The 22,145-nt window shown below is 37.3% G+C and overlaps 2 protein-coding genes across 3 annotated transcripts in view; both read right to left on the bottom strand.

Moving 5' to 3' along the window:
- The window catches only part of LOC107756170 (protein phosphatase 1 regulatory subunit 14B-like), a 6,538-nt gene extending 2,971 nt beyond the window's left edge, over positions 1–3,567 (bottom strand). Inside the window, exons 1-2 of one of the 2 annotated variants that reach the window (XM_016573189.1) lie at positions 3,367–3,567; positions 3,036–3,232 (exon numbers count right to left, since the gene is read on the bottom strand). In XM_016573189.1, the coding sequence (XP_016428675.1) occupies positions 3,036–3,227 (192 nt within the window). In that variant the 5' untranslated portion in view covers positions 3,228–3,232; positions 3,367–3,567. Of the gene's footprint in view, positions 1–3,035; positions 3,248–3,366 lie in introns of both variants that reach the window. The other variant, XM_016573190.1, reaches the window with a different exon arrangement.
- A 14,049-nt stretch (positions 3,568–17,616) lies between these two features.
- Positions 17,617–22,145, bottom strand: part of LOC107756072 (sodium/calcium exchanger 1-like) — a 78,274-nt gene continuing 73,745 nt past the window's right edge. The window contains exons 8-9 of the mRNA XM_016573045.1: positions 20,767–21,039; positions 17,617–19,044 (exon numbers count right to left, since the gene is read on the bottom strand). Of these exons, the coding sequence (XP_016428531.1) occupies positions 18,665–19,044; positions 20,767–21,039 (653 nt within the window). The 3' untranslated portion in view covers positions 17,617–18,664. The remainder of the gene's footprint in view (positions 19,045–20,766; positions 21,040–22,145) is intronic.

Genomic DNA, 22,145 nt, shown 5'->3' on the forward strand with positions numbered 1-22,145 from the left:
GCTGTTTTCAACATAATAATAATAATAAATGTTTTTTGTGTGTAGCAAATCAGAATATTAGAATTATTTCTGAAGGATCATGCGACTGGAGTAATGATGCTAAACATTCAGCTTTGATATCACAGGAATAAATTACATTTTAAAATATATTCAAATAGAAAAGAGTTATTTTAAATAGTAAAAATATTTCACAATTTTTATGTTTTTGCTGTACTTTTCAAATATCAAATAAATGCAGGCTTAGTGAGCAGAAGAGACTTCTTTAAAAAACATTAAAAATCTTTCTGTTAAAAAACTTTTGTCAATTGTAAACCTTTTAGGGGTAGATAAGATACAGAGTTGCCTCAGTGACAAGCTGTTGTACTCCTAAAGGTACAATTTTTGCATTATTTGTTTCTGAGAGCAGAAATGCAGCCATCTCTGGCCTTTGTGCATGACATCCTCTCTGCACAACAGGAAGGGCTGATCCTCATGTCGGAGTGCGATTTATTGTGTGCTTGTAAAAATAACCATTTCCATTCACTTCCTGTCAGCTTACAAAGACAACATTGTGTCTCTATCCACACAATGCTGTCTGATAGCTTCTTAGGTTGAGACACAGTAAGTGAATGGAAGCACAAGCACAGCTTCAGCCTCTGCTCTGTAAACCCCAGGATTTGTATGTCTTATTGCAGCTAGTTTGCAGTCACACTCCTTTTCATCAAAGAATCACTCTCATTTTGCTGTTCCTGCAGTGCTATTAAGCACCATTAGTGAGTTTATATGTGCTGAGGGAGACGGGGGAGGAAAGCTGCCGTAGAAGGAATTGTCACAAGTTTTGTGCTATTGCAGACATTAAAAAAGCAGGTTTGTTATGAAACCCTTCACACTGACCTATATTGTAGAGTCACTCTAGCCTATCCAGAGGTGCTACTCTTAAAGTAAAACACCTTCTCTTGCGTCTGTAATTGCAGACTAATGCAGCAATTCATGAGACAGTAATGGGACTGAGAAGACTGATCAATCATGGTATTCTGTGGTGAAATCAGGGCTCAATAATGAGGAAGTCCAAGGCATGTTTATGAATTTATAGCTGTCATGAAGTTATAATATAGCCAAATAATTTTCAGCTTTTACTAAAATATAGTGTGTGTGTTGTGGCCAGTAAAAGAAATGGCAGGCAAAAACACTGGCACAATAAAAAATATTTCTTGGAGCAACACAACTGTGTAAACATTGATAATAATAAATGTTTCTTGAGCAGCAAATCAGCATATTAGAATGATTTCTGAATGATCATGTGACTCTAAGGACTGGAGTAATGATGCTGGAAATTCAGCTTCGCATCACAGGAATATATTTTTAAATATATTCAAATAGACAACGGTTATTTTTAATAATAACATTTCACAATATTAGTGTTTTTACTGTATTTTTGCTTACATAAATGCAGCATTGGTGAGCACAAGAAACTTCTTTAAAACATTTTTAAAAATCTTATCACCCATAACATTTTGTATTTCATGTCAGTTTATTTATTTAATTGTTAAGTAGCCACTTTGAGTCCTGATCACCCAGTTTATTTTATGATAATGACCAGTGTGTTATCCATCACACAGTATTTCTTCCATGTAAATAATGTGAGCTCAATAAGAAAATGTACACCTGACTGTAAAACACAGCCATTTAAGGTACAAAATATGCTCACAAATATAATCATTAAACAAAAAACACATTTGTCCTCATTTGTAAGTCGCTTTGGATAAAAGCGTCTGCTAAATGACTAAATGAAAATGTAATGTAATGTAAATTTAAGCTAACCTTTGTCCATGCTACTCTGAAAAAAGGCCACAGTAGAAACCTGTTTAAATTAGGTTATGTAATTTGTCAGCGTGCATCGTTCTCCTCTTAGGTACAAACATTTATCTTCAGTTTTTGCTGAGGGCAGTTGTGATTTAAGATGCGCATTCTAAACATCAGACTAATTGGACCAAACATTGCTGAGACTAGCAATATAATAGACGAGTTCTCTTGTCAGACCACATTATTATACAAATAACCTGTGGGATTCAGATGACATTTCACGGGTTCAAATATGTGTGCTTCTATTTTCCTCTCCCTTATTATTCAAATATCACAGTAATGCGTAGGACTGTGTTCAGACATAAGAAACCATTCATCAGAAACCAAGTCAGAGGCTGTCAATCAAATCCAATAGATTCGGGCTACTTTGGAGTATGTCAGTGAGACAAAGCGAAATGTGGATTCCCAAAGCCAGATTTTAGCTCAGGATGAGGCCTACCGCTGGGTTGAAAAGAGCATTCAGAAAAATCTCATTATAAGAGCTGCATAGTTCTACATGACACATAATCTAGGTCAGTTATATTAGCCCTGGAGGTTAAGTCAAGCTCAAAGTGAAGCATGCTTTGCATGTCTGAACAGATGACATCATCACAATGGCTAGACGGGTGATTCCAAACATCCCAGGGGGTTACAAGGAAGACAAAAAAAAAACATCTTGACCAGTGTCACCTACTGTAAATATGTGCAACTGACATAAAAATCCTAATCAGTGATACCTGGGTTTTGTGTATCTGTTGACATGAATATATTGGGATTGGAATCCATGTCTTTGTTCATGCAACTGGAGCTCCTTGCTCATATAGATCTGTCACATTAACATATGAGGCAAGCCCACTTTTCGATGAAATATGAATGGATGCAAAATGCATAAAGGATGCATTAGGTGCTCAATTTTTTTCCTCGCAGCACCTGTCCATGAGGCTCACCTTTGTTTTATGGCTTTGTCTGTAGTTCTATCATGCCACGCCCTTCTATGTGTAAATGCATAACCATAAAATTAACATCGATTAAAAATCAAGACATAAAAATAAAAGATGTCATGCTGCTCTTAATAAGCAACAATTTGTGAAAGTAAGGCAATTATCATGCAGAATGGACATGACAAATGGAAAGAGAGGAATACTGTCATTCTGTCATTCCTTGCAACAAAGGATTGCACGCGATCAAAGCACTGACAGTGTTTTGTGTCCTACCTCGCAGTCGTACAGATTCATTAACTGGCTAACTATCCACTCCTCCAAATTCAGTCGCCTCCTCAGCTCTTTTCTGTCATATTTTACGGTCACTCGTCCTTGCTTCTGTGGCACTTCTTCTTCGGTACCGGGAGGTGTTTGAAAATAAACCCGGGGCTGGGGTGTCGTTTCCGGACTTGTTACCGCTGCCATTGTCCCTAATAAAAAAAAAGCTGAGGGGGATTTAATGGCTTAATTAATTAGAGCATCAATTCAAACGAGAGAGCTGGTCATGTGCACATCCATGCTGGAAAAAAAGTGCCGGGCCCCCTTTTCTTTAAATGGAACAGACCTTTAGCTTACAAGGAGTCCGCAACGGTAACGTTAGACTGGGATCAGGCATACAAGGAGCTTAGAAAACAGAAGAATTCATCAGACTAATTGTGTGGCCGTGGTTTATCAAAGTCCATCTTCCCCAAATCGGTCCATCAATTGTCACAGAACAGCTTGTGGGCGCCTCCAAGCGAATCATTCGGATCGTTTGAATCAATGAATCAGTAGAGTCGGATCTTTTTAATAAATCAGCAAAGCGGTTCATTAACAGACTGACTCGCTACTAGCACACTACTCTGCTCTATTTTACATTACACTACACTACATTTATATTTAAGAAATAGTAATATTTAGAGATGTATATTATATTATATAGAGTATATTATCAATGCAGAGTTCACTGTGAAAGGTTTCTTTCGCGCGAAAACCTCCGAACCGAAAACCTGAGCTGGAGCCAACTGAAGATTTGACTGTCCAGAGTAGGGAACTATGATGTCACTTTGTAGGCAAAAACCCGGAAGCGAGTTAGCATTTTAGCACTTCCGGTTCCATTGTCCCAGAGTCAATGGGTTTTTTGAATGGGAGTTTGGTTAAATCCAATAAAAAAGGTCCGTGGTTCACACAAGTTCAAGATACTTTTACGTTTTATTCTACGACATAAAACACACCAGTTTTTAAAACACACAAAATTACTATAATGGTAATTTTAGATGACCATTCGTATGTATTTAATTATAAAACCCTTTATAATCTATAATAACATTAAACTTATTATATATTTTCTCTAAACCTTCTTGGATATTAAGGCACCTGCAGTTGTGCCCAAATTAACGATACGTTGTGTCAACTTGTGTGTGAATTTGCACATGTTATAATGTAAGCATAATTAATGACCCCTTGTGTTTAATAAAAAATAAATAAAAAAAAGATTGATTAGTGAAATTAAAGAATGATTTAATAAAAAATCAGAATGATTAGTAATTGTCTCTAATTGGCCTGTTTAGCTAAGCCCTCAAAATGCTTATTATTTAGTGGGACAGTATTGCATGATTTGTAGATTATATTTAAATGTTTACACGTTGCATAAATGTTTGCAATTAGTTTTTAAAAGGCAACATTACATTCTTAAGGTTTCTATGCTTACATTTCTTTTCAGGAGCACCTGTGCTCCTACTTAAAAAAAAAATTAGGAACACCTTCTGATCAATGACAGAAATTAACCTTCCTATTATAAGGCGATAAGGCGACTACTTAAAGGTAAAAAAAAATAACAAAAAAAAAACACATTTGTAATGCCTCTAACTTTATTAAATGTAATTAAACAATAAATTCAATTAAAATAATAACATACAATCAGGAAGAATAAGTTACTAGTCAAATGAAATCAGCATTAACAATTCATCTTTGCACAGCATAGAAGAGCACAAATGTGGCATTACAGACTTTTGGACAAGACTCAGAGGTGGCATTAATGCATTCTATAATAACAATGTTATGAGATTAATGTTTTAAATATAAAGTTTTGAATATAGAAGTATTAAACGATTTAAATGACTCAATTTATACTTGAAATTTATCAAATGAAACTGAAACCGCCAGTAGGTGGCAGCAAGTAACTGTCTTTGTCACTGAATCATTAATTCAACCGATTCGTTCAAACGGCTGATTCATTAAGGAACGAATCAAGTGACTCTCTTTATGAATGGGTCATTGAATCATTGACTCACTAGATTTGTTCAAAAACGCAGATTAATTCATAAACGAAACACAGCTGTGTTTGCTTGGAGATGCGCAGCAGCTCAGCTGTGATTTGTTTGGAACTATTTTCGTTGATGAAATGGAGCACAATCAGACAACAGTGTTCCTAATATGTAAGTCACTTAATATTAACTTTTGTTTAAAATAAAAAATGTATAAAATTGTCGTATAAATTCAATTTCACATTTGCAAACTCCCTTTATAATCATTAAAAGCTGTCACTCGTCTTAGTTCATTGCGATCTCACAAACTGTCAATTTTAATGAATGAAGCTCTCTACACTGCATAATGAATCTATTATTTGCATCGTCTCTACACTTCGTTTGTTATAATGAATGAGAAAAACTGCAGTCTGCTTTTACAATCTGTGCTGTGAGGAGCAGCACGCGCACCAATAGAGAAGCATTTCCATTGGCTGCAGTCTGCAGGTATTATGGCCAATCACAAAAGACGGCATTGCGCAGCGAACCATTGACACAAATATATCGCGCTAGGTTTGTGTGCAGAGCTGGCATTGCTTTCGTAGTCTTTTGAATGGATAAAATATAGAAATCACTTAATGTCCAAATAAACCTAGGTTTATTTGGACATTAAGTGAGTAAAAAATCTTATCACCCAAATAATAATCCAAATAAAAAAATCTTTTCACCCATAACTTTTTGCATTTCATGTCAGTTTATTTATTTAATTAAGCCACTTTGAGTCCAGATCACCCAGTTTAATTTTATGATAATGACCAGTAGGCTATGTTATCCATCACACAGTAGGCCTATTTCTTTCATGTAAATAATGTGAGCTCAATAAGAAAATGTACACCTGACTGTAAAACACAGCCATTAAAGTACAAAATATGCGCACAAAAATAATCATTAAATAGTATTAGCAGAAATATTACAAATAACAAGTAGGCTGATATAGGACTGACTGTATGACAGCTTTATCCACATTCATAAGAAACAACTTGGCAATAAAACGCGCATAAAACGTGAGATGTAAGGCACCTTAGGCGCATATAAACAGCAATATGTGCTAAATGATTTTAGGGCATGGAATATGCAATGGGGGTGGGGGGCTGTTAGGGACGACGTCATTACGCAATTACGTCCAGGCGCTAAAGACGCGCGAACAGTATTTGAACCTTCTTGAAACGAACTGTTCAAAAGAATCGAGTCGCGAAAGAATCGGACCTCCTATCACTATGAAATGCCACCACCAAAATGTTTCCCTAATCTTTATGCAGGTTGTGTCTACTGTTCTAATAGATGATAGATTAATAATGAATAACACATAATCATTTCAGGTACAGATATCATGATTTTTTAATAAAATATATTATACTGACATTTTATGCATCTGTGAGACCACCCCTCTTTCCTGTATGTGGACTATTCCATCCAAATCAAATATCCTGTGCCTGCTTTCTTTCTCTCTCTTAATGCCGGCGCACACATTGTTCTTGTGCCAAGTGACCCTTACTGTCTCCTCATTTCATTGTAAAATCCAACATTATGTAATTTATTCAAGCCCAATTGGTTCTTTCACTCCAGTAAATCACCATCCTTTCTGCATTCGCTGAATTTGAACGGCCTCAAGCTATTTGATTGTCCATTTAGACTTTCCTTTTAGATTACTCTTTTATTCGGCTATTATTTGATTTGGTTATTGCTTGGCTACAGATATCCCTGTATGATGAAAAGCAGTGGAGTAACTGTATTTACTTATTAATACAATATAAATAGCTATTTATAAATATTACCATATAATTTATTCAGTAAAAAATCTTTCCATCATTATATTGTAACATCCATTCATTTCCACCCATTTAACTTATCACAATATTTTTTTTTCACGATTTTTCAGCTCAGCGTTCTTCGTCAGTAATGAAATTCAAAGGAGAAAAAAGTGCAATGAAATTACCACTGCAGGATGTGACTAAAAGTTATCCATAGGCTATGTGGGTTCATTTGCTTTACAAAAACATTAATAATAATAATAATAAAATAAAAAAGTAATGCACCATATTATGCTGTTATACCGTCTGTTGTACCATTTCTGTATAAACTATATTTTTCAGGATTCTTTGACGAATAGAAAGTTTATCAATTAAGTTTTATTAAGTTTGATCAATTTAATGCATCCTTGGTGAATAAAGTATTAGTGTCTTTGAAAATAATTCTTAATTCCAAACTTTTGAATGGTTGCTCTTCAACAGAATTCTCTAAAATGTGTCAGTAGAGGGCAGCCTTTGATTGCTTTACTTCAGTGAATAGTGTCTAGTGAAACACACTGGTGAGAAGAGCCCATTATGTAATGCAGATCTTTTGTTTGGAATTGTATGTGTTTTTTTTTTAATACGTAGAAACGAGACAGCAGTTTGACTTGTGACAAAACAAGGCGTTCTTTACAGATGAATGAGTAACTAGAAAAAGATTGTCATGCATATGCACATTTGGAACAACTTGATCAGTATAAAAACAACAAATGCATTTTAACTAGTTCATGGTGAATAACACACAAAAAAGACCCATCCTAATTATTATCCTGGATCCAATTACAGGCACTTCTCTCTGTTTACAGAACAAATTGAACAGCAGCGAAACCTGATCTGCCAAACACATACAGTAATATGATATCTACTGTTGTCTGAAAATGCTCCGTTAATATTTCTTCTTTTGTGATTTGCTGTGTCTAGGGCAGACCTTGTATGAAATACAAGTAGCTGCCAACGAGGCTGTTATCCTTCTTTTTAATGCACCGTGTAATTGGTTCAGTGGCCCCTGTGTGCCACACACCAGCTCTGGATTATGAGCTCTGGGTCCCGTGGGCCTCCCTCACACCCGCTCCTCACAGTCACCACAAAACCAATCAAAAGGCAGAACCGAGTGCTGGTACATGTTGCCTTCTCCAAACCGTTTGGGATTATAATGGAGCTTAACGTTAGTGTTTGAGATGAAAGAGCTCTTCCAAACAATCCAACTGCAACATGAAATGTTGCATTACCACTTGCCATTGGCTTTAAGTATTGGATAATGTTCAAACTGAGCATTCAGTTCTCTCTCCATATATTTTTACCCTTTAGAGTCTGAGCTGGAGAGGCACGGTGGGAAATCTTCTAAAGCAGTGTGCCTTTTAGCCTTAATCTAGTCTCTCTTGAGGGCCATGTTCCCTCCTTTGAGGACCTGTCGGTCACGGAGAGCGCTAAAACAATTATCTGAACTGAATTTCGTGTGGTACATTCGCACGGGATAAGCAAAGCCTGTGATTTTACTCGAATTTACTGACTTGTCTCCCGGATACCCGGATGTCAAGGCTTTGAGAGTCCCGTTCTATGGTCCAGATGGATTAAAAAAAAAAAGAAACTAATATAGTTTCGTCTGATCAACACCTGGATGGAAGACTGCTGAGGCTCTGTTTACTCCTGGGGCCTCATTGATAAAATGTGTGTACACAGATTTGATCTTAGAGTCTACGTATAAAAATAAATAAAAAAACATGTCAATGGTCGGATATATAAAACGGTCTTTGATGTGAAAAAGTGTTAGCAGAAGATCAGAATCAGAAGAATTCTGAGCAGATGCATCCAATTTTCCATGTGGCAGAGTCAGAGTACTCCAAGAATTTGGCAATTCTTGCCACTCACCATTCTCAAGTAAAGAATTTGGATGCTGACCTGGTGCTCTTTTATATGCCAATGACATTAATTAGGGGGCGTTTACAAGGCAGAGATCTGAAACCATTCAACTCCACACAGTTTAAAGGTAATTTGCGATTTATAGATTTCTGTGTGATATACAGATTTTTGTGTGTAAGTTTGTTTCTCTGAATTACATATAAGCACATTTGAAAAAAAGATCTTAAATATGATGTAGAGTGGTTTCTGTACGTGAGGTCTTCAAATGCACCTGGGAAGCTCCTAAATATCACACATACGAAAACAATTTCACACCGTCATTTTTAATCATAAGAATAAGGTCACAACCTAATTGGAAAGCTATTATGACATATTTTGTGACAGAATATACCAAACATCTAAAACAATGCTGTGTGTTGGGCTAAATGTGCTCATTGTATGTGTAGCTACATATGGTGACAGAAATCACAAAGAGTTTGTAAAATGTACAGTATAATGGTTCAGGCGTCTTTACCAAGCTGTAATGGGCAACATAGCTGCTATGATGAGAAAAGAATGCTTTTGGTTTGTTTAGATGTCTTTGGTCAGTGCTGCACTCATATTTCAGTCAAACTGCATAGAGTTTATTTGGAAGTGGCCTGGTTGTTTGGTGCACACCAAGGTTCGGATGGCAGCATTCAGTTGAACTGGATTAACAAAGCAATCACACCAGAGTTCATTTTAATCAAACACACATCAACAAAAATGAAAGAAAAAAAATTAAATAAAGCAAACATGATTTTAAAATGATACCTCATTTTACCCCAAGAAACTAGTTTTACACTTTTACTTCAAAATAAAAAAAATATTTTTTACCCCATAAATCTAAAAACATCGATGTGTCCACAGATACCTCAATAACAAATAAACACAAAACCTTTGATATTCAGCATAATAAGTCATAGATCACAACTTTTCTGAGACATAAAACTAGATCAGTTAACCTCAAAAATGTTTTGATTTACTAAGTGTTGCTATTCAGGCAAAATAAAGAAAAGCATATCAAATATTTTGAGACAAGATTTTGTGCCATCAAAGGTCACAAGAAAAAAGGGTAATGCTTGTCATGTGACACATAGCAGCCACGATAGCACTGTATAACTGATATAGGCTTATGTTTTATTTATTTATTTTTTCTTTTTATTCAAAATATTTCCAAACGTGTTACCTAGCCTATATCTGGAAATAGCTTGATTCTCAAATATGTGTAAGTAAATGCGTTTTGCACCTTTTATAGATTATGTTATTTGATCAATGGTGATGGGCAAAGTAGACTAATAGTCTAATCTATTAACTACACATAAACCCCCAAATTTTTACTTAAGTACCGGATATGGGTGTCATGCCATAAAATATTTTACGCACTGTTGTTTCTGATGAGAGCAAAACACCGCTTTTCAGCGATGTCTCATCTGAACACCTCTGATTGGTCATTGCATTCATAAGCTCAACAGAATCGTGTGTGATTGGTTATAATGCGCAGCACTGTAAAAACGCGTCCGTCTCAGCGCCAGCCAGCGAACACAGATTTGAATTTAGCAGCTGATGCTGTGCCGCACTGAACGATATAATCACACCGGTGTGATTGTATCAAATATAAAAAATATTATTCGGCTATTTGTGTCTTTTGGAAGCTGCATTCAACAGAAATCTGAGGGGGCACGTGCCTCCTCACTTTGAATGGGCAGGACGCCTCTGACTGCATCAGTTCTTCTCTTCACTGTGGTGTGACGGATGTTCATCCAGGTAGAAGAGATTCTTCAAAAGTGTTTTGAGTGTGACAAAAGCGCTAGATAAATGCATCATTGCTCAATTTGGCTGACGCTTACTCACTTCAAGCAGCATACATTGCCTACACTTTCAAAGAGACCAAATTGTTTCCAATCAGATGAAACAACCACAGTGAAAAGCAGGCGAAGTGATGCTCCGCTACTCACTGTAACCTAATATTAGAAAGTTCAGGAGCGTTCAGCAAGCCTACAGTGTTAGTTTGCACTAAGAGTGAATCATCCTCACCCTGAATTGACACTATGTGATGACTAACTTGCCTGAGCTAGTGATTAATGAAACAAACATCCCTTTCTCTCTCTCCTCCCACCTCGTATTCCTTTTCTTTATCGTTTTAAGTCAAACCATTTCCGCCCCTCTTTCTGTGACATCCGGGCAACCTGGCAGACAGAAAGGGAACATTGTACATGTAATTACAGACTCTGAATAAGGGTAATGTGTTATTTTTTTATTACTAGAAGGAGTTTTTCTATTTCTTCCAAAGCGCAGTGGGATGTTGAGCTAAATTAGTGCAATTGCTTATCTGTTGGTTAGATGTCAAGGTTTCTGACCTCCAGCTAATGTTTCATTTAGAATTTTTTTCTCAAATAAATTAAACTGTAAGCTCTGAATGAGCAGTTCTTGTGCTTTTCCTGCTTTGAAAGACATATAAATGTAGATTAGAGATTACTATCCTGGTGTTTTTACTTACCTGCGGCCCTGCCACCAATCCAACCGAGCTCACCAAAGTCAAATCTGGCTGTGGGATACAACATGACGGCTGTAATTGGCCAGAGTGGAATCCATTTCCAGTAGCAACTGTGGGTGAGTTCTGAAGCACGATGTGAGCTGACCCCGCTTCAGCCCCGTCTCTCGCCACGGCCGCTGTGATTGATGACACTAAATTGCCACTGTAATGTTTGTCACTGCAGCTGTGTCTTTTTTGTCTCCCCAGTGATCTGAAAATAGAGCTGTGGATTGCCAAGACAGACTGTCACTGAAAACAATGAACCTCTGATTCCTCATCGATCGAGAAGATTCTTGTTCTCAGAATTTTTAAAGAAGGTGATTCTCTGAATTACAACCGTTCAGCATCAGCGAAGACTCAACAGGTAACACTTTATTCTCATTCCCTGTAGTGGCATATGAAAGCGCTTTGTACCTGCTATCAGTGTTAACATCCCGTCCAATTCAATAATATTAATCTTTAGCACAATGGCATACGTCCAGATGCATACAAAACAGTTCAGATGCTGTGAGTGGGGATCTACTTGAAAAATGAAGCAAAGATGGAGAGGGAAAGAAAGGAGAAAGAAAATAAGCTTCTCATTTGACCGTCAAAATGTGCTTAAAGAGTTCAAAGGAGGTCCAAGGATCTCAAGTGAAGAGCGACAGCGTTGTTATGAGGGAAATGTGCTCCAGTTCAAATGCATTATTAAACACTGGCCTTTGCTTTGGCTCGCTATTTCTGGTTTCCAATAAAGATCAAGGTTTCTCTTTTTATTGCATTTTTTCTCTCAACTTTCCTTACTGCATAAAACACTAGCTCTCTGCAATGTCCAGGAAAATGTAAATGTCATCATAAGCCTTAAATATATAAATGAATAAATAAAAATCATACACTGGAAAATGTTGACTTGTTCACTTTTGACATTAGAAGAGATGATTTTCAGGAGGGAATATTTATGGATGATTTGCTGCGGGAATAGGGATAATAACTCAATTGAGAGTGCATGTAATGGAATGAATCTGGAAATATGAACGGAATATAATGGAATTTTGGCATATGAAATTGTATTTTGTATCTTTTATGTTGGAGAGAAATGTAAAGTTAAAAGAAAGAAAATATAAAGTTGTAAGCCATACATCCGAGTAAAACAGATTTAAAATGTAGGGGCGGGACTTCGTTCTATCCATCGGTTGTTGATTGGATGGCGGCAGATCTGAATGCAAGCTTGCAGTCGATTGTGGGAGGGGTTTAAGTGGAATTAATAATTGTCACCAGAGAGAGGTCTGCCATTTCACTGGACAGTCGAGGTGACATCTTGCTTAAAAAATTGAATTTAGACAAAAGATAGGTTTAATTTCATTTCATGCGAACTTTAAAGTTACAATAATAAAAAAGCTCAGTTAGTACATCAATTATTCATTGTCCTGATCTGGCTGTGTTCTTTTGCAGTTGAAAATAAAACTGCACCAGTTTCTCTCATTGTGGTCCAGTTTTAGAGGCAACTCAACTGCAATAGTACGTTTGCTCTGCCTTCACAGATGCTTGTCAGGATGGTTGTTTCATGTAGTTTCTGAGCAATAATAAATGAGAGTGTGTTACATTGATTTTACATCTCATGTTCTTACTTGTGGAGGTATTTGTAGCTCCTCAAATGAACAGACTTTTTAAAAAGCGTATTTGCCTCCTGTTCTTCCCCTGTGAGAGTTTCTGTTGTGTTGTTCTGTTCTTGTAATTTACATTCTCCACTCCACAGCATTTCCTCTCCCCTGTCTTCCTTCTTCCTTTCTTTTCCTCTAATGACTGTTTTGTACCACTGCGCTGTTCATTGGTCTGCAGGGGGATGGGACCGAGTCAGGAGCCATCTGTCAAACATTCTGGAGAACGCAAGAGATCGAAAAGAATATCACCATTCAAGCGTAGATTCATTAAGGGCGTCATATGATGACAAATCAAATTTTCCTTGATCTTTTGAGATAAAAGAGCTTGTTGTGTTATAAAAACACTAACTCCCTCACAAACCTTGGGAAATGAGTACAACTCTTAATCTTCAAAGATGTTCAATGTATGCACCCTTCTGTTGTTCCAAAACTGCAAAACTTTCTTTCCTCTGTAGAATGCATACACAAATTTGAATTTGTTTTTGTTTTGGGCCCCACTGACTTTCATTATATGGATAAAAAGCACTTTAAAGTGTCTTTAAAATATCTACATAACACACAGCCTATAAGAATATCTCTAAGTGCTCATTCTGTATGTTACATTGCAGTTAGTTAATTATCTTGAATATTCCAGTTTGATATGAAGACCAAGAAAAGTCAATGAAGAAACAATGGACAGTAGATTAACAGAGGTGTTTTGTTTTCTTTTGTCGTTCGCTTGAGAGAAAACAAAGCCATTTTAATAAAGGGTTAAAAAGTCTGTTAGTAATATACAATTCCAACTTTAATGTACTCATTAATAAATGAAATAAGAAACAAAGTTTTACGCATTACAAACAGAGACTCATTCTCCATCTTTTGGCAAAATACTGTAGTTTCCCTTCACATTACAGCTGTAATGAATTCACATAAAATCACACACTTTCTCCTTCACGCATAGTTTTAGATACAACATTGAAAACATAAATTATTTTGTTGTTGTAGTTATTGTTGTTTTGAAGATGATGATGATAAAGTACTCTATGCAGCACGTAAATTTTTTACCTAAAATATAAATTTGTCTCAGTACAGAACATATCTCAAGACAACAATAGTGTCATATAGCTAAGTAAAGAACACTTGGCTTAAAAAAAAACAAAAAAAACAGTCATTTAAAACAGTAATTTATCAAATAGCAATACATACAAAACCAAACACAATTCATTTCTTTTGTAAATATTTCAATGTTTGTGATTAGAGAGAAATGCAATATTAGAAGATGAATGCACACACATAGAAAAGGCATGCTTTAAGATTGAAGTATCACAAGAGAGCACATGTAACACCGGGACTCTCGCACGACACAAGCACTCTGACGTACAAGAATGAAACGAGCATGCTATGACGGACTATGAATATCAGATATTCAAGGTCATTTTGTTTATGCGAGGGTGTTTTGGGGAAGTGGAGACTGATTTAAGATCAAATAACAGTAAATAAGCGTGGAAACACATTTAACGGCACAGTTTAGCCAACAAGGAAATTGTGCTATCAGTGTTTTTTTCTTTTTTCCCCCATACAATTAAAGGAACACTCCACTATTTTTGAAAATAGGCTCATTTTCCAACTCCCCTAGAGTTAAACAGTTGAGTTTTACCGTTTTCGAATCCATTCAGCCGATCTCCGGGTCTGGCGGTAGCACTTTTAGCTGTAGCTTAGCATAGATCATTGAATCTGATTAGACCGTTAGCATCTCGCTCAAAAATGACCAAAGAGTTTCTATATTTTTCCTATTTAAAACTGGACTCTTCTGTAGTTACATCGTGTACTAAGACCGACGGAAAATGAAAAGTTGCGATTTTCTAGGCCGATATGGCTAGGAACTATATTAAACTATACTGCAATTATATTACGCAGCGCCTGAAAATAGTCCCCAGCACGCTCCCTGTGCAAGCAGGTGGTCACGTTGGTTATGTTGACGGAAGTTAGCCTATTTTCAGGTGCTGCGTAATATCATTGCGCCTGCTGCACCCACGATAAGGCAGCAAAGTTCCTTGATTATTACGCCGGAATGAGAGTATAGTTCCTAGCCAGATCGGCCTAGAAAATCGCAACTTTTCATTTTCCTTCGATCTCAGTACATGATATAACTACAGAAGGGTCAAGTTTAAAATAGGAAAAATATAGAAACTCTTCAAAAATATGGGGTTTATTGATATTGTGGTCCCCAGTGATATTAAGTGTATTTTGTGTGTCACTGAAGAAAGAAACTCATCCAGGTTTGGAACGACACAATCGTTTGTGAACTATCATTTTAAGTGTGTTTCTATGCACATCTACTGTTATTTGATCATAAATCAGTCACAATGCTTTAGGCTTATTCCACAAGAGATGGTCCTTCCTGGTCCACATAAACAGATTTTCTAGCGCGATATGTTCTCGTATGGTATTTTTCTTCAGGGTTATCGACTGGCTACTGAGCATTACATGGGGATTCACCACCATAATCCTCTGTAGTTGTTAATTTTTGTTTTTTAGAAAGCCCAATTAGTTTGATGCAACTATGACTGCTATGTTTAAATATGTTTACCTCTGGGAGATCAATCACTGCTCTGCTCTCCACAAAGCAAAAGCCCATATTAATATGACGCAAAGCTCTCAGGGGCAGCTTAAGGTTCTTAATTAAGGATTGTCCTTGAATTAGGGTGGAACCTTTAAGTTCATTAACCCTGTGTGGCCAGATATAAGGAGAGAGATGAGAGTGACCTTATAAAGTAATTACAATCTACGGATCCCCCTCTTCACCCACCCTAGAGCACTGACACCAGACAACATAATGACAGAAAGACAATGACTCTTTTAAGACGTCGCCTAGCAACAAGAAGCATTAAAAATACATCACTCTGTGCTTTTTTTAATCTGGTATCATTGGAATGTATAAATACACATTTCGCGTCACACATTGTGTAAGAAAGTGAGCAGAGCACTTGCAACATTTCCATAGATGGCTGACTGTAGATTTTTATGTTTTATCATTCACGAAAATGAAGGGCTGTGCTGTAGCAGGCCAGCCTCTTTTAAGCCAATGGTGTAGTCATAACAGATAGCACCCTTCTAAAATGGTGCATTTGGCTATTGGCGTCATTATAAATCAGGTAATGGGACTATGCGTTCCCTCTTACCATTTTTCAGAAAGCTCTTCAAAATTACTTTTATTAAAAAGTTTGAAGCACTGGTCTGCTGGGGCCCCTAATAGTGAGAATTTCCTACAGCTATAACTTTTCATTTCCTATAGCATGTGTCCCAGGTTGGGCCAAGCAGATGGCTGATAGCTGGGAAAATGGGGACACATTACCCCCTTGTAAACAATTATGTAATATCTGCAAACTGAAACCCGTAATCACTGTATCGCGTAGCAAATAAGAGTATGGGATAGAGAGCTGGGCTAACTAAGCAAGTTTAACTCTTTGCTAACTGGAAATGAACCAGGTCTTATTAGTTAGGGAGCAGATGGAGTACACTGATTAAAGAAAGCAAACTGAAATTAAACTGGAATCCCAACCATTATACATTAACCATGCACATAAACGCAAATTAGGTGGCGCCGATGCTATCAGGAGAGGTAAGTGCTTGAATGATTAGATACGCTCAGGATTTATACGGCGAAAGTGAGGGACTCACATTTCACGGGTAAAATATCCACGTTGCACATGAACGAAAGTCATAATTTTCACCATCTTGTCAGTGTAAACTCAGTGACAGACCTACTGTATGGCCTAGAGACCTTGTACTCTCAGTAGAGAATAGAGCTAAAAGCTTGACACAGTGAAGCTGTAGAACATGGCTTGGTACAACAGGACAGTCACTGCATGTTTTAGGACCAACAAATGTACCACATGAAAGCTGCAGCCATTTGTAAATTCATAGATGTTGAGAGGGGATCCAGAAGCTCACAGGATGGGAGCCTGAAACTCCTGAGCATGGCAGTGACAGACACTAAATTCACCGTGCTTGAGTTTAGCACACTTTCATACTTGCATACATGCACTCATAGTCAGATACAAACACTTTGAACACTGTTCAACAGATTGGTACACATGACTCGTACGTTTCGTCAAATCTCTTGCACTCGCCCATTCGAATAAATGCTCTCTCTCACACACACACACACACACACACACACACACAGCCTACAATATTTCCCCACATAATACATAGTTCATAATAATAAATATCACATGAATAAACACCAACATCTTGGTTCTTATGTCGCCGTTAAACTATTTCTTTTGGTCTCCATTCAACTTCTATCACTAATATTGTTCCATGCAAATTGTGTATCTCTTCAGGTTTTGTTAACTTTCAACAAAAATAACCAGAAAAGACTGAAAAAAGATCTTTCTTTCCTTCTTACAATCCTTCTGTTGACTTCATAATTAACTTTCAGTAGCATGGTAAACATAAATGAATAAATAATAAAAAACACAAGAGCATTTTTAAAAGATTTACAATACCAGCCAATAGTAGATGTGAAGAGGGTGTGGTATAGATAATATTGGGGCAGGGCCACAAATTAAGAAGGTGTGGCATAAGTAGAGTTGTGGGCGGGGTCAGAATTTAAATGGGTGTTGTGTAGGTAGTGACAGTGTGGGATCAGAGGGGAAAATATGTGGTATACTGTAGATAATACGGGGGGGAGTCAGAGATGGAAGGGGTGTGGCACAGGTAGGGTTGTGGGTGGGGTCAGAAGTGAAGAGGGCGTTGTTTGTTGTGAATTGGTGTCATATGTAAATAAGGTATGGTAATAATGGGGTGGGCCAGAGATTAAAAGGTGTGGTATAGGTAGTGTAATGGGTGGAGTCAGAAGTGAAGGTGTGGTGTATGTAGTGATGGGGCGGGGTCACTATAGTAGTATAAGGGTATAAGTAGTACTAAGCAGGGCCTGCGATAACATTGAAGTGAGGTTAATAGTGAGGAAGTTGTTGTATAATTATTGAGGGTGAGGTCAAGAGTTGAAGAAGGTCTGGTGTAGGTAGCACTGGGGCATGTTCAGAGGTGATGAAGATGTTTGAGTAGAATTTGGCCAGGGTTATGGGCAAAGGTCATATTAGGGGCGGAGTCAGTTTGAGAAGCTCAGCCCTCACCGGATCACTTGAGCTGAAATTATAGTTGTGAAAAATGAACAGCGCTAGTGTGGTACGAATGTCTGCGGGGAGCTTCAGTAACAGGCAAGAGAAGACAGATGAAACAGAGTGTTCATGTCTTGAGGGTAGGTAGAGGTGTGAAGCATGCCCAGATCTCTGCAGTGGGAATGAGTCTATTGACAGCGACTTGGGAGGGAAGAGAGAATAATAGATGAGGGATTTCTGAGAGAATATCGAAGTGAGGCATAAAGGACCATCCTTGGAAAAAACAGCACTGAAGCAAGAAAAACGCTGAGGGGGCTCTCTAGAGAGTATTCTGGAGAGAGTTGCTCTGTCTGAATATCCAGGGGGTGGCAGACACCATGTAAGTGAGATCCATCTATAAAGAGAAGCTGTGCATGAAATCACAGAGCCTCTATCATCCTCCACTGACACTCATCTAGAAATCCACGTCAGTGTTAGCTAAAGGATGCGAGTTCAATTTCAACAGCGATAATAATCAGTAAGAACAGATCTAAACACTCATTTTAGACTTCTCATATACACAAAAGCAGAGAGGAAGAATGATGGGAGGTTTTACAGCAAAGAGTACATCTCTCTCAGGAACTTTCTCAGAAGCCAGGCACGTGGCAGTAAGCCTCCAGCGAGGCCAGCAGGATGTAGATGAGCCACAGCATGAGGAAGAGGAACACGGTGAGCAGCTTGGCGGTTCGCGGACCCCCCAGCTCGCCCCCGGACACAGAGGGCCGGCGGCGGTACAGCAGTATCAGAACACACAGCAGTGCCATAATGGTGAAGAGGGTGACGGAAAACGCCAGCGACCCCGGCGGGACCTGGAATTTTTTGCCCTGACTGTGCCAGTACACAGCAGCGATGGTCCACGCCACTCCAATACCCAGGAAGACATTAACTGCATTACTACCTGTCACATTTCCAATGGATGCATCGGCGTATTGGTCCTGGATGGCTGCCACCTTGCTGGCAAAAGTATCTGTGGAGGGCAAAAGAAAAGACAAGATGAAAGAAGAATGGTTAGAAGTGGAAGAAGAACATTTTAATGAAAGACATTGCTCATAGCTCAGGACAGTGTTTTCAAAACCTGTTCCTGGAAGCACATCAACAGTACACATTTCGAAGTCTTCCTAATATAACACACATGATTCAACGCATTAGCAGAGACCTGAAATGGATGGGGCGGATAAGGATAATGCATCCAATAACAGGGTTGGGAAACACTGGCTCAGAAGACAGAATGGAGGTATCAATTATGTTTAATCAACATTGTCTCACATGTTTCTTCTAAAAGTCCATATGAGAAAGAAAAGCTGAAACAAATGAGATAATAGTTGACATACAATAAAGAGTACAGAAATACAAAATAAAATGAATGTTGTTAGCAATTCAGTCTTGGAAGAACTTGATAAGAAATTAAGTTCAAATTAAAATATCTGACTTTTGATTGTAGACTTTGGTATCTTGGAAATCTGAGCACACAGCCTGTGCTCAAATTTTCCACTGTGATCTCTTGTGAATCTCTAGACGAGACAAATATGAGATTACAACTGTCTTTTTCTCAGAAGAAATATCTGGCAATAAGGATGGGCGATAGACAGGTTAAAACAATAAACCAGTAAAAAAAAGAAAAGTAGTAGTGTTGAGTTATAAATCTGAGTTTTCAGTCTGATTTGAATGTAATGTGATAAAAGACAGCAGAAAAGCAGTAATGGCAAGGAAACACATCTTTCTATTGAGTGCACACAAAAATATCACATTCCAACTAGTGAGGTTTGATTAACAACAAATGAGTCTTATGAACTGATTCTTTTAATTAATCATTCATTCAAAAAGACTTGAGGACTTATCAGTGTGACGAATGCTTTGCTAAATGAACTCACTTAATCTATCAGAGTGGTTACTGAATCAACATCTATACAGGTAAAATACTTCCAAAAAGATTTGGATGTGCAGAAAAAGATTTGGGAAAGTATGAGTCACATTGCAAGTATTGCCAATATTTTTTTCCTATGCTTCTAACTTAATTTATACCTTTAATCTTTTTTGACACTATTTTACCTAAAAAAAAAAACAATCGCTTTTCCATAACAAAACAGCATATATTACAATATACACATTATAAACTACACATTATAACATATGATTACCAACCAAAATGTATAAGAATATTGTAATATAGATTTGTACTTATATTGCCCAACTCTAACTGAGCAGACAGAAATGCAAGCACCGTTTGCACTCTATTTTATCTGACTGCTGTCTTGAAGAAAAGTGGATCTTTTCATTATGTATGTTGGAGCTTGAAGATGGTTTGACATATAGAGCTTGAGTATGTGCAGACTTAGTCCATCCACTCTAATGCAGCTAATGCCAAGTCAAACACAGATCTCTTGCAAATCATGGTCTGCTAAATAGTCCACATCATTAAACAGTCTAAGTAAGCTACAACATTCACACATCCACACGAAAGCTGACTAGGGCCATTATGGAACGATAAATTAGAAAACATGTTGAAAGCAGCGGCTGCATTTCAACAGTACAGTATGTAATACATCAATATTTGATAGAATACTTGATTCTAATTGGTTAATTGTGGCATTCAGGGTTTATTTTTTGATAATGACCGGATGACTACATTATCCTTTACTAATTAGCTACAGTACATGCAATGGCATCTGATACACAAATAAACACTCACCAGGCACAGATGTGCCCAAGGCCACAAACACCACAGCTGTGACAGAATCCTTCAGGCCTACTGTACAACCAAAGTGAGAGGCCAAATCTCCAGTAACAGCGGTCAGGACCCCGATGAGCGTGATGGAGACAATGAAGCAGGCCCAGCCGTTCCAGTACTCCGTAGGTGGAACGAAGGCAAACAGAACCTTCCAGAAAACTGTCAGGAAGTGCATGATGTAATCAAAGCATGAGGGCAAGCGCTCTTCCCCGCTCTCCTCTTCATCATCATCACCTGAGGGGTGAACAAAAGGTACAATATATAGAAGGGTTTGCTTGATTATGACAATTTCTTTCATGGTTATTTTGGTCAGTATTAAAGTGTTAGTTCGCCCAAAATTGAAAATTCTGTCATTAAGTACTCACCCTCATGTCGTTCCAAACCCGTAAGACCTTCGTTCATCTTCGGAAAACAAATTAAGATATTTTTGATGAAATCCGAGAGCTTTCTGACCCTGCATAGACGGCAATGCAGCTGAAACATTCAAGGCCCAAAAAGGTAGCAAGGACATCGTTTAAATAGTCCATGTGACATCAGTGGTTCAACCGTAATTTTATGAAGCTACGAGAACACTTTCTGTGCACACAGAAAATAAAAATAATGACTTTATTCAACAATTTCGTCTCTTCTGTGTCAGTCTTCGCCGCGTGTTCACGGGAATACGATGACGTATGGACTATTTTAACGATGTCCTTACTACGTTTCTGGGCCTTGAATGTGTCAGTTGCATTGCAGGGTCAGAAAGCTCTCAGATTTCATCAAATATTCCTTAATTTGTGTTTCAAAGATAAACAAAGGTTGTACGGGTTTGGAACGACATGAAGCTGAGTAATTAAAGAATTTTCATTTTTGGATTAACTAAACCTTTAGGTTCACTAACTATTTAATTTGATTACTCATTTACATTTTGGAAACATGCATTTATTGATTAAAAAAGTGATTTTTTTGAACTTCAAAAACAATTAACAAAAAACAAACAAACACATAAATACTGTATATACATACTGTTAATAACACAAGACAAAACGAGAGTATCATTACAAAATCGAATATGGCGCAATCGTTTTTTCCCTCGATTTTCTTGTTTTCATAATCGTTGGAAGACAAATGAAAATAAAATTTAATTAATTGCTCAGCCCTAATATACAGTCTGTAGTAAGGTATAGTAATTAGAAAAAAAACATTCAATTCAAATGAATTCAGTTAAATTAATTTTTATTTTATTTTATTAGTACAATGAAATGTTTTAAATAAGTTTCAGGTTTTGCAGAAAAATTTGTCTTCCTCCACATAATTGTACGCTGACAAATAACTGGTGTAGGATTAACTTTATAACAATT

This window comes from Sinocyclocheilus rhinocerous, unplaced genomic scaffold (genome assembly GCF_001515625.1).
Source record: "Sinocyclocheilus rhinocerous isolate Xijiao unplaced genomic scaffold, SAMN03320098_v1.1 scaffold682, whole genome shotgun sequence".
In the NCBI taxonomy this organism is placed as follows: Eukaryota; Metazoa; Chordata; class Actinopteri; order Cypriniformes; family Cyprinidae; genus Sinocyclocheilus; species Sinocyclocheilus rhinocerous.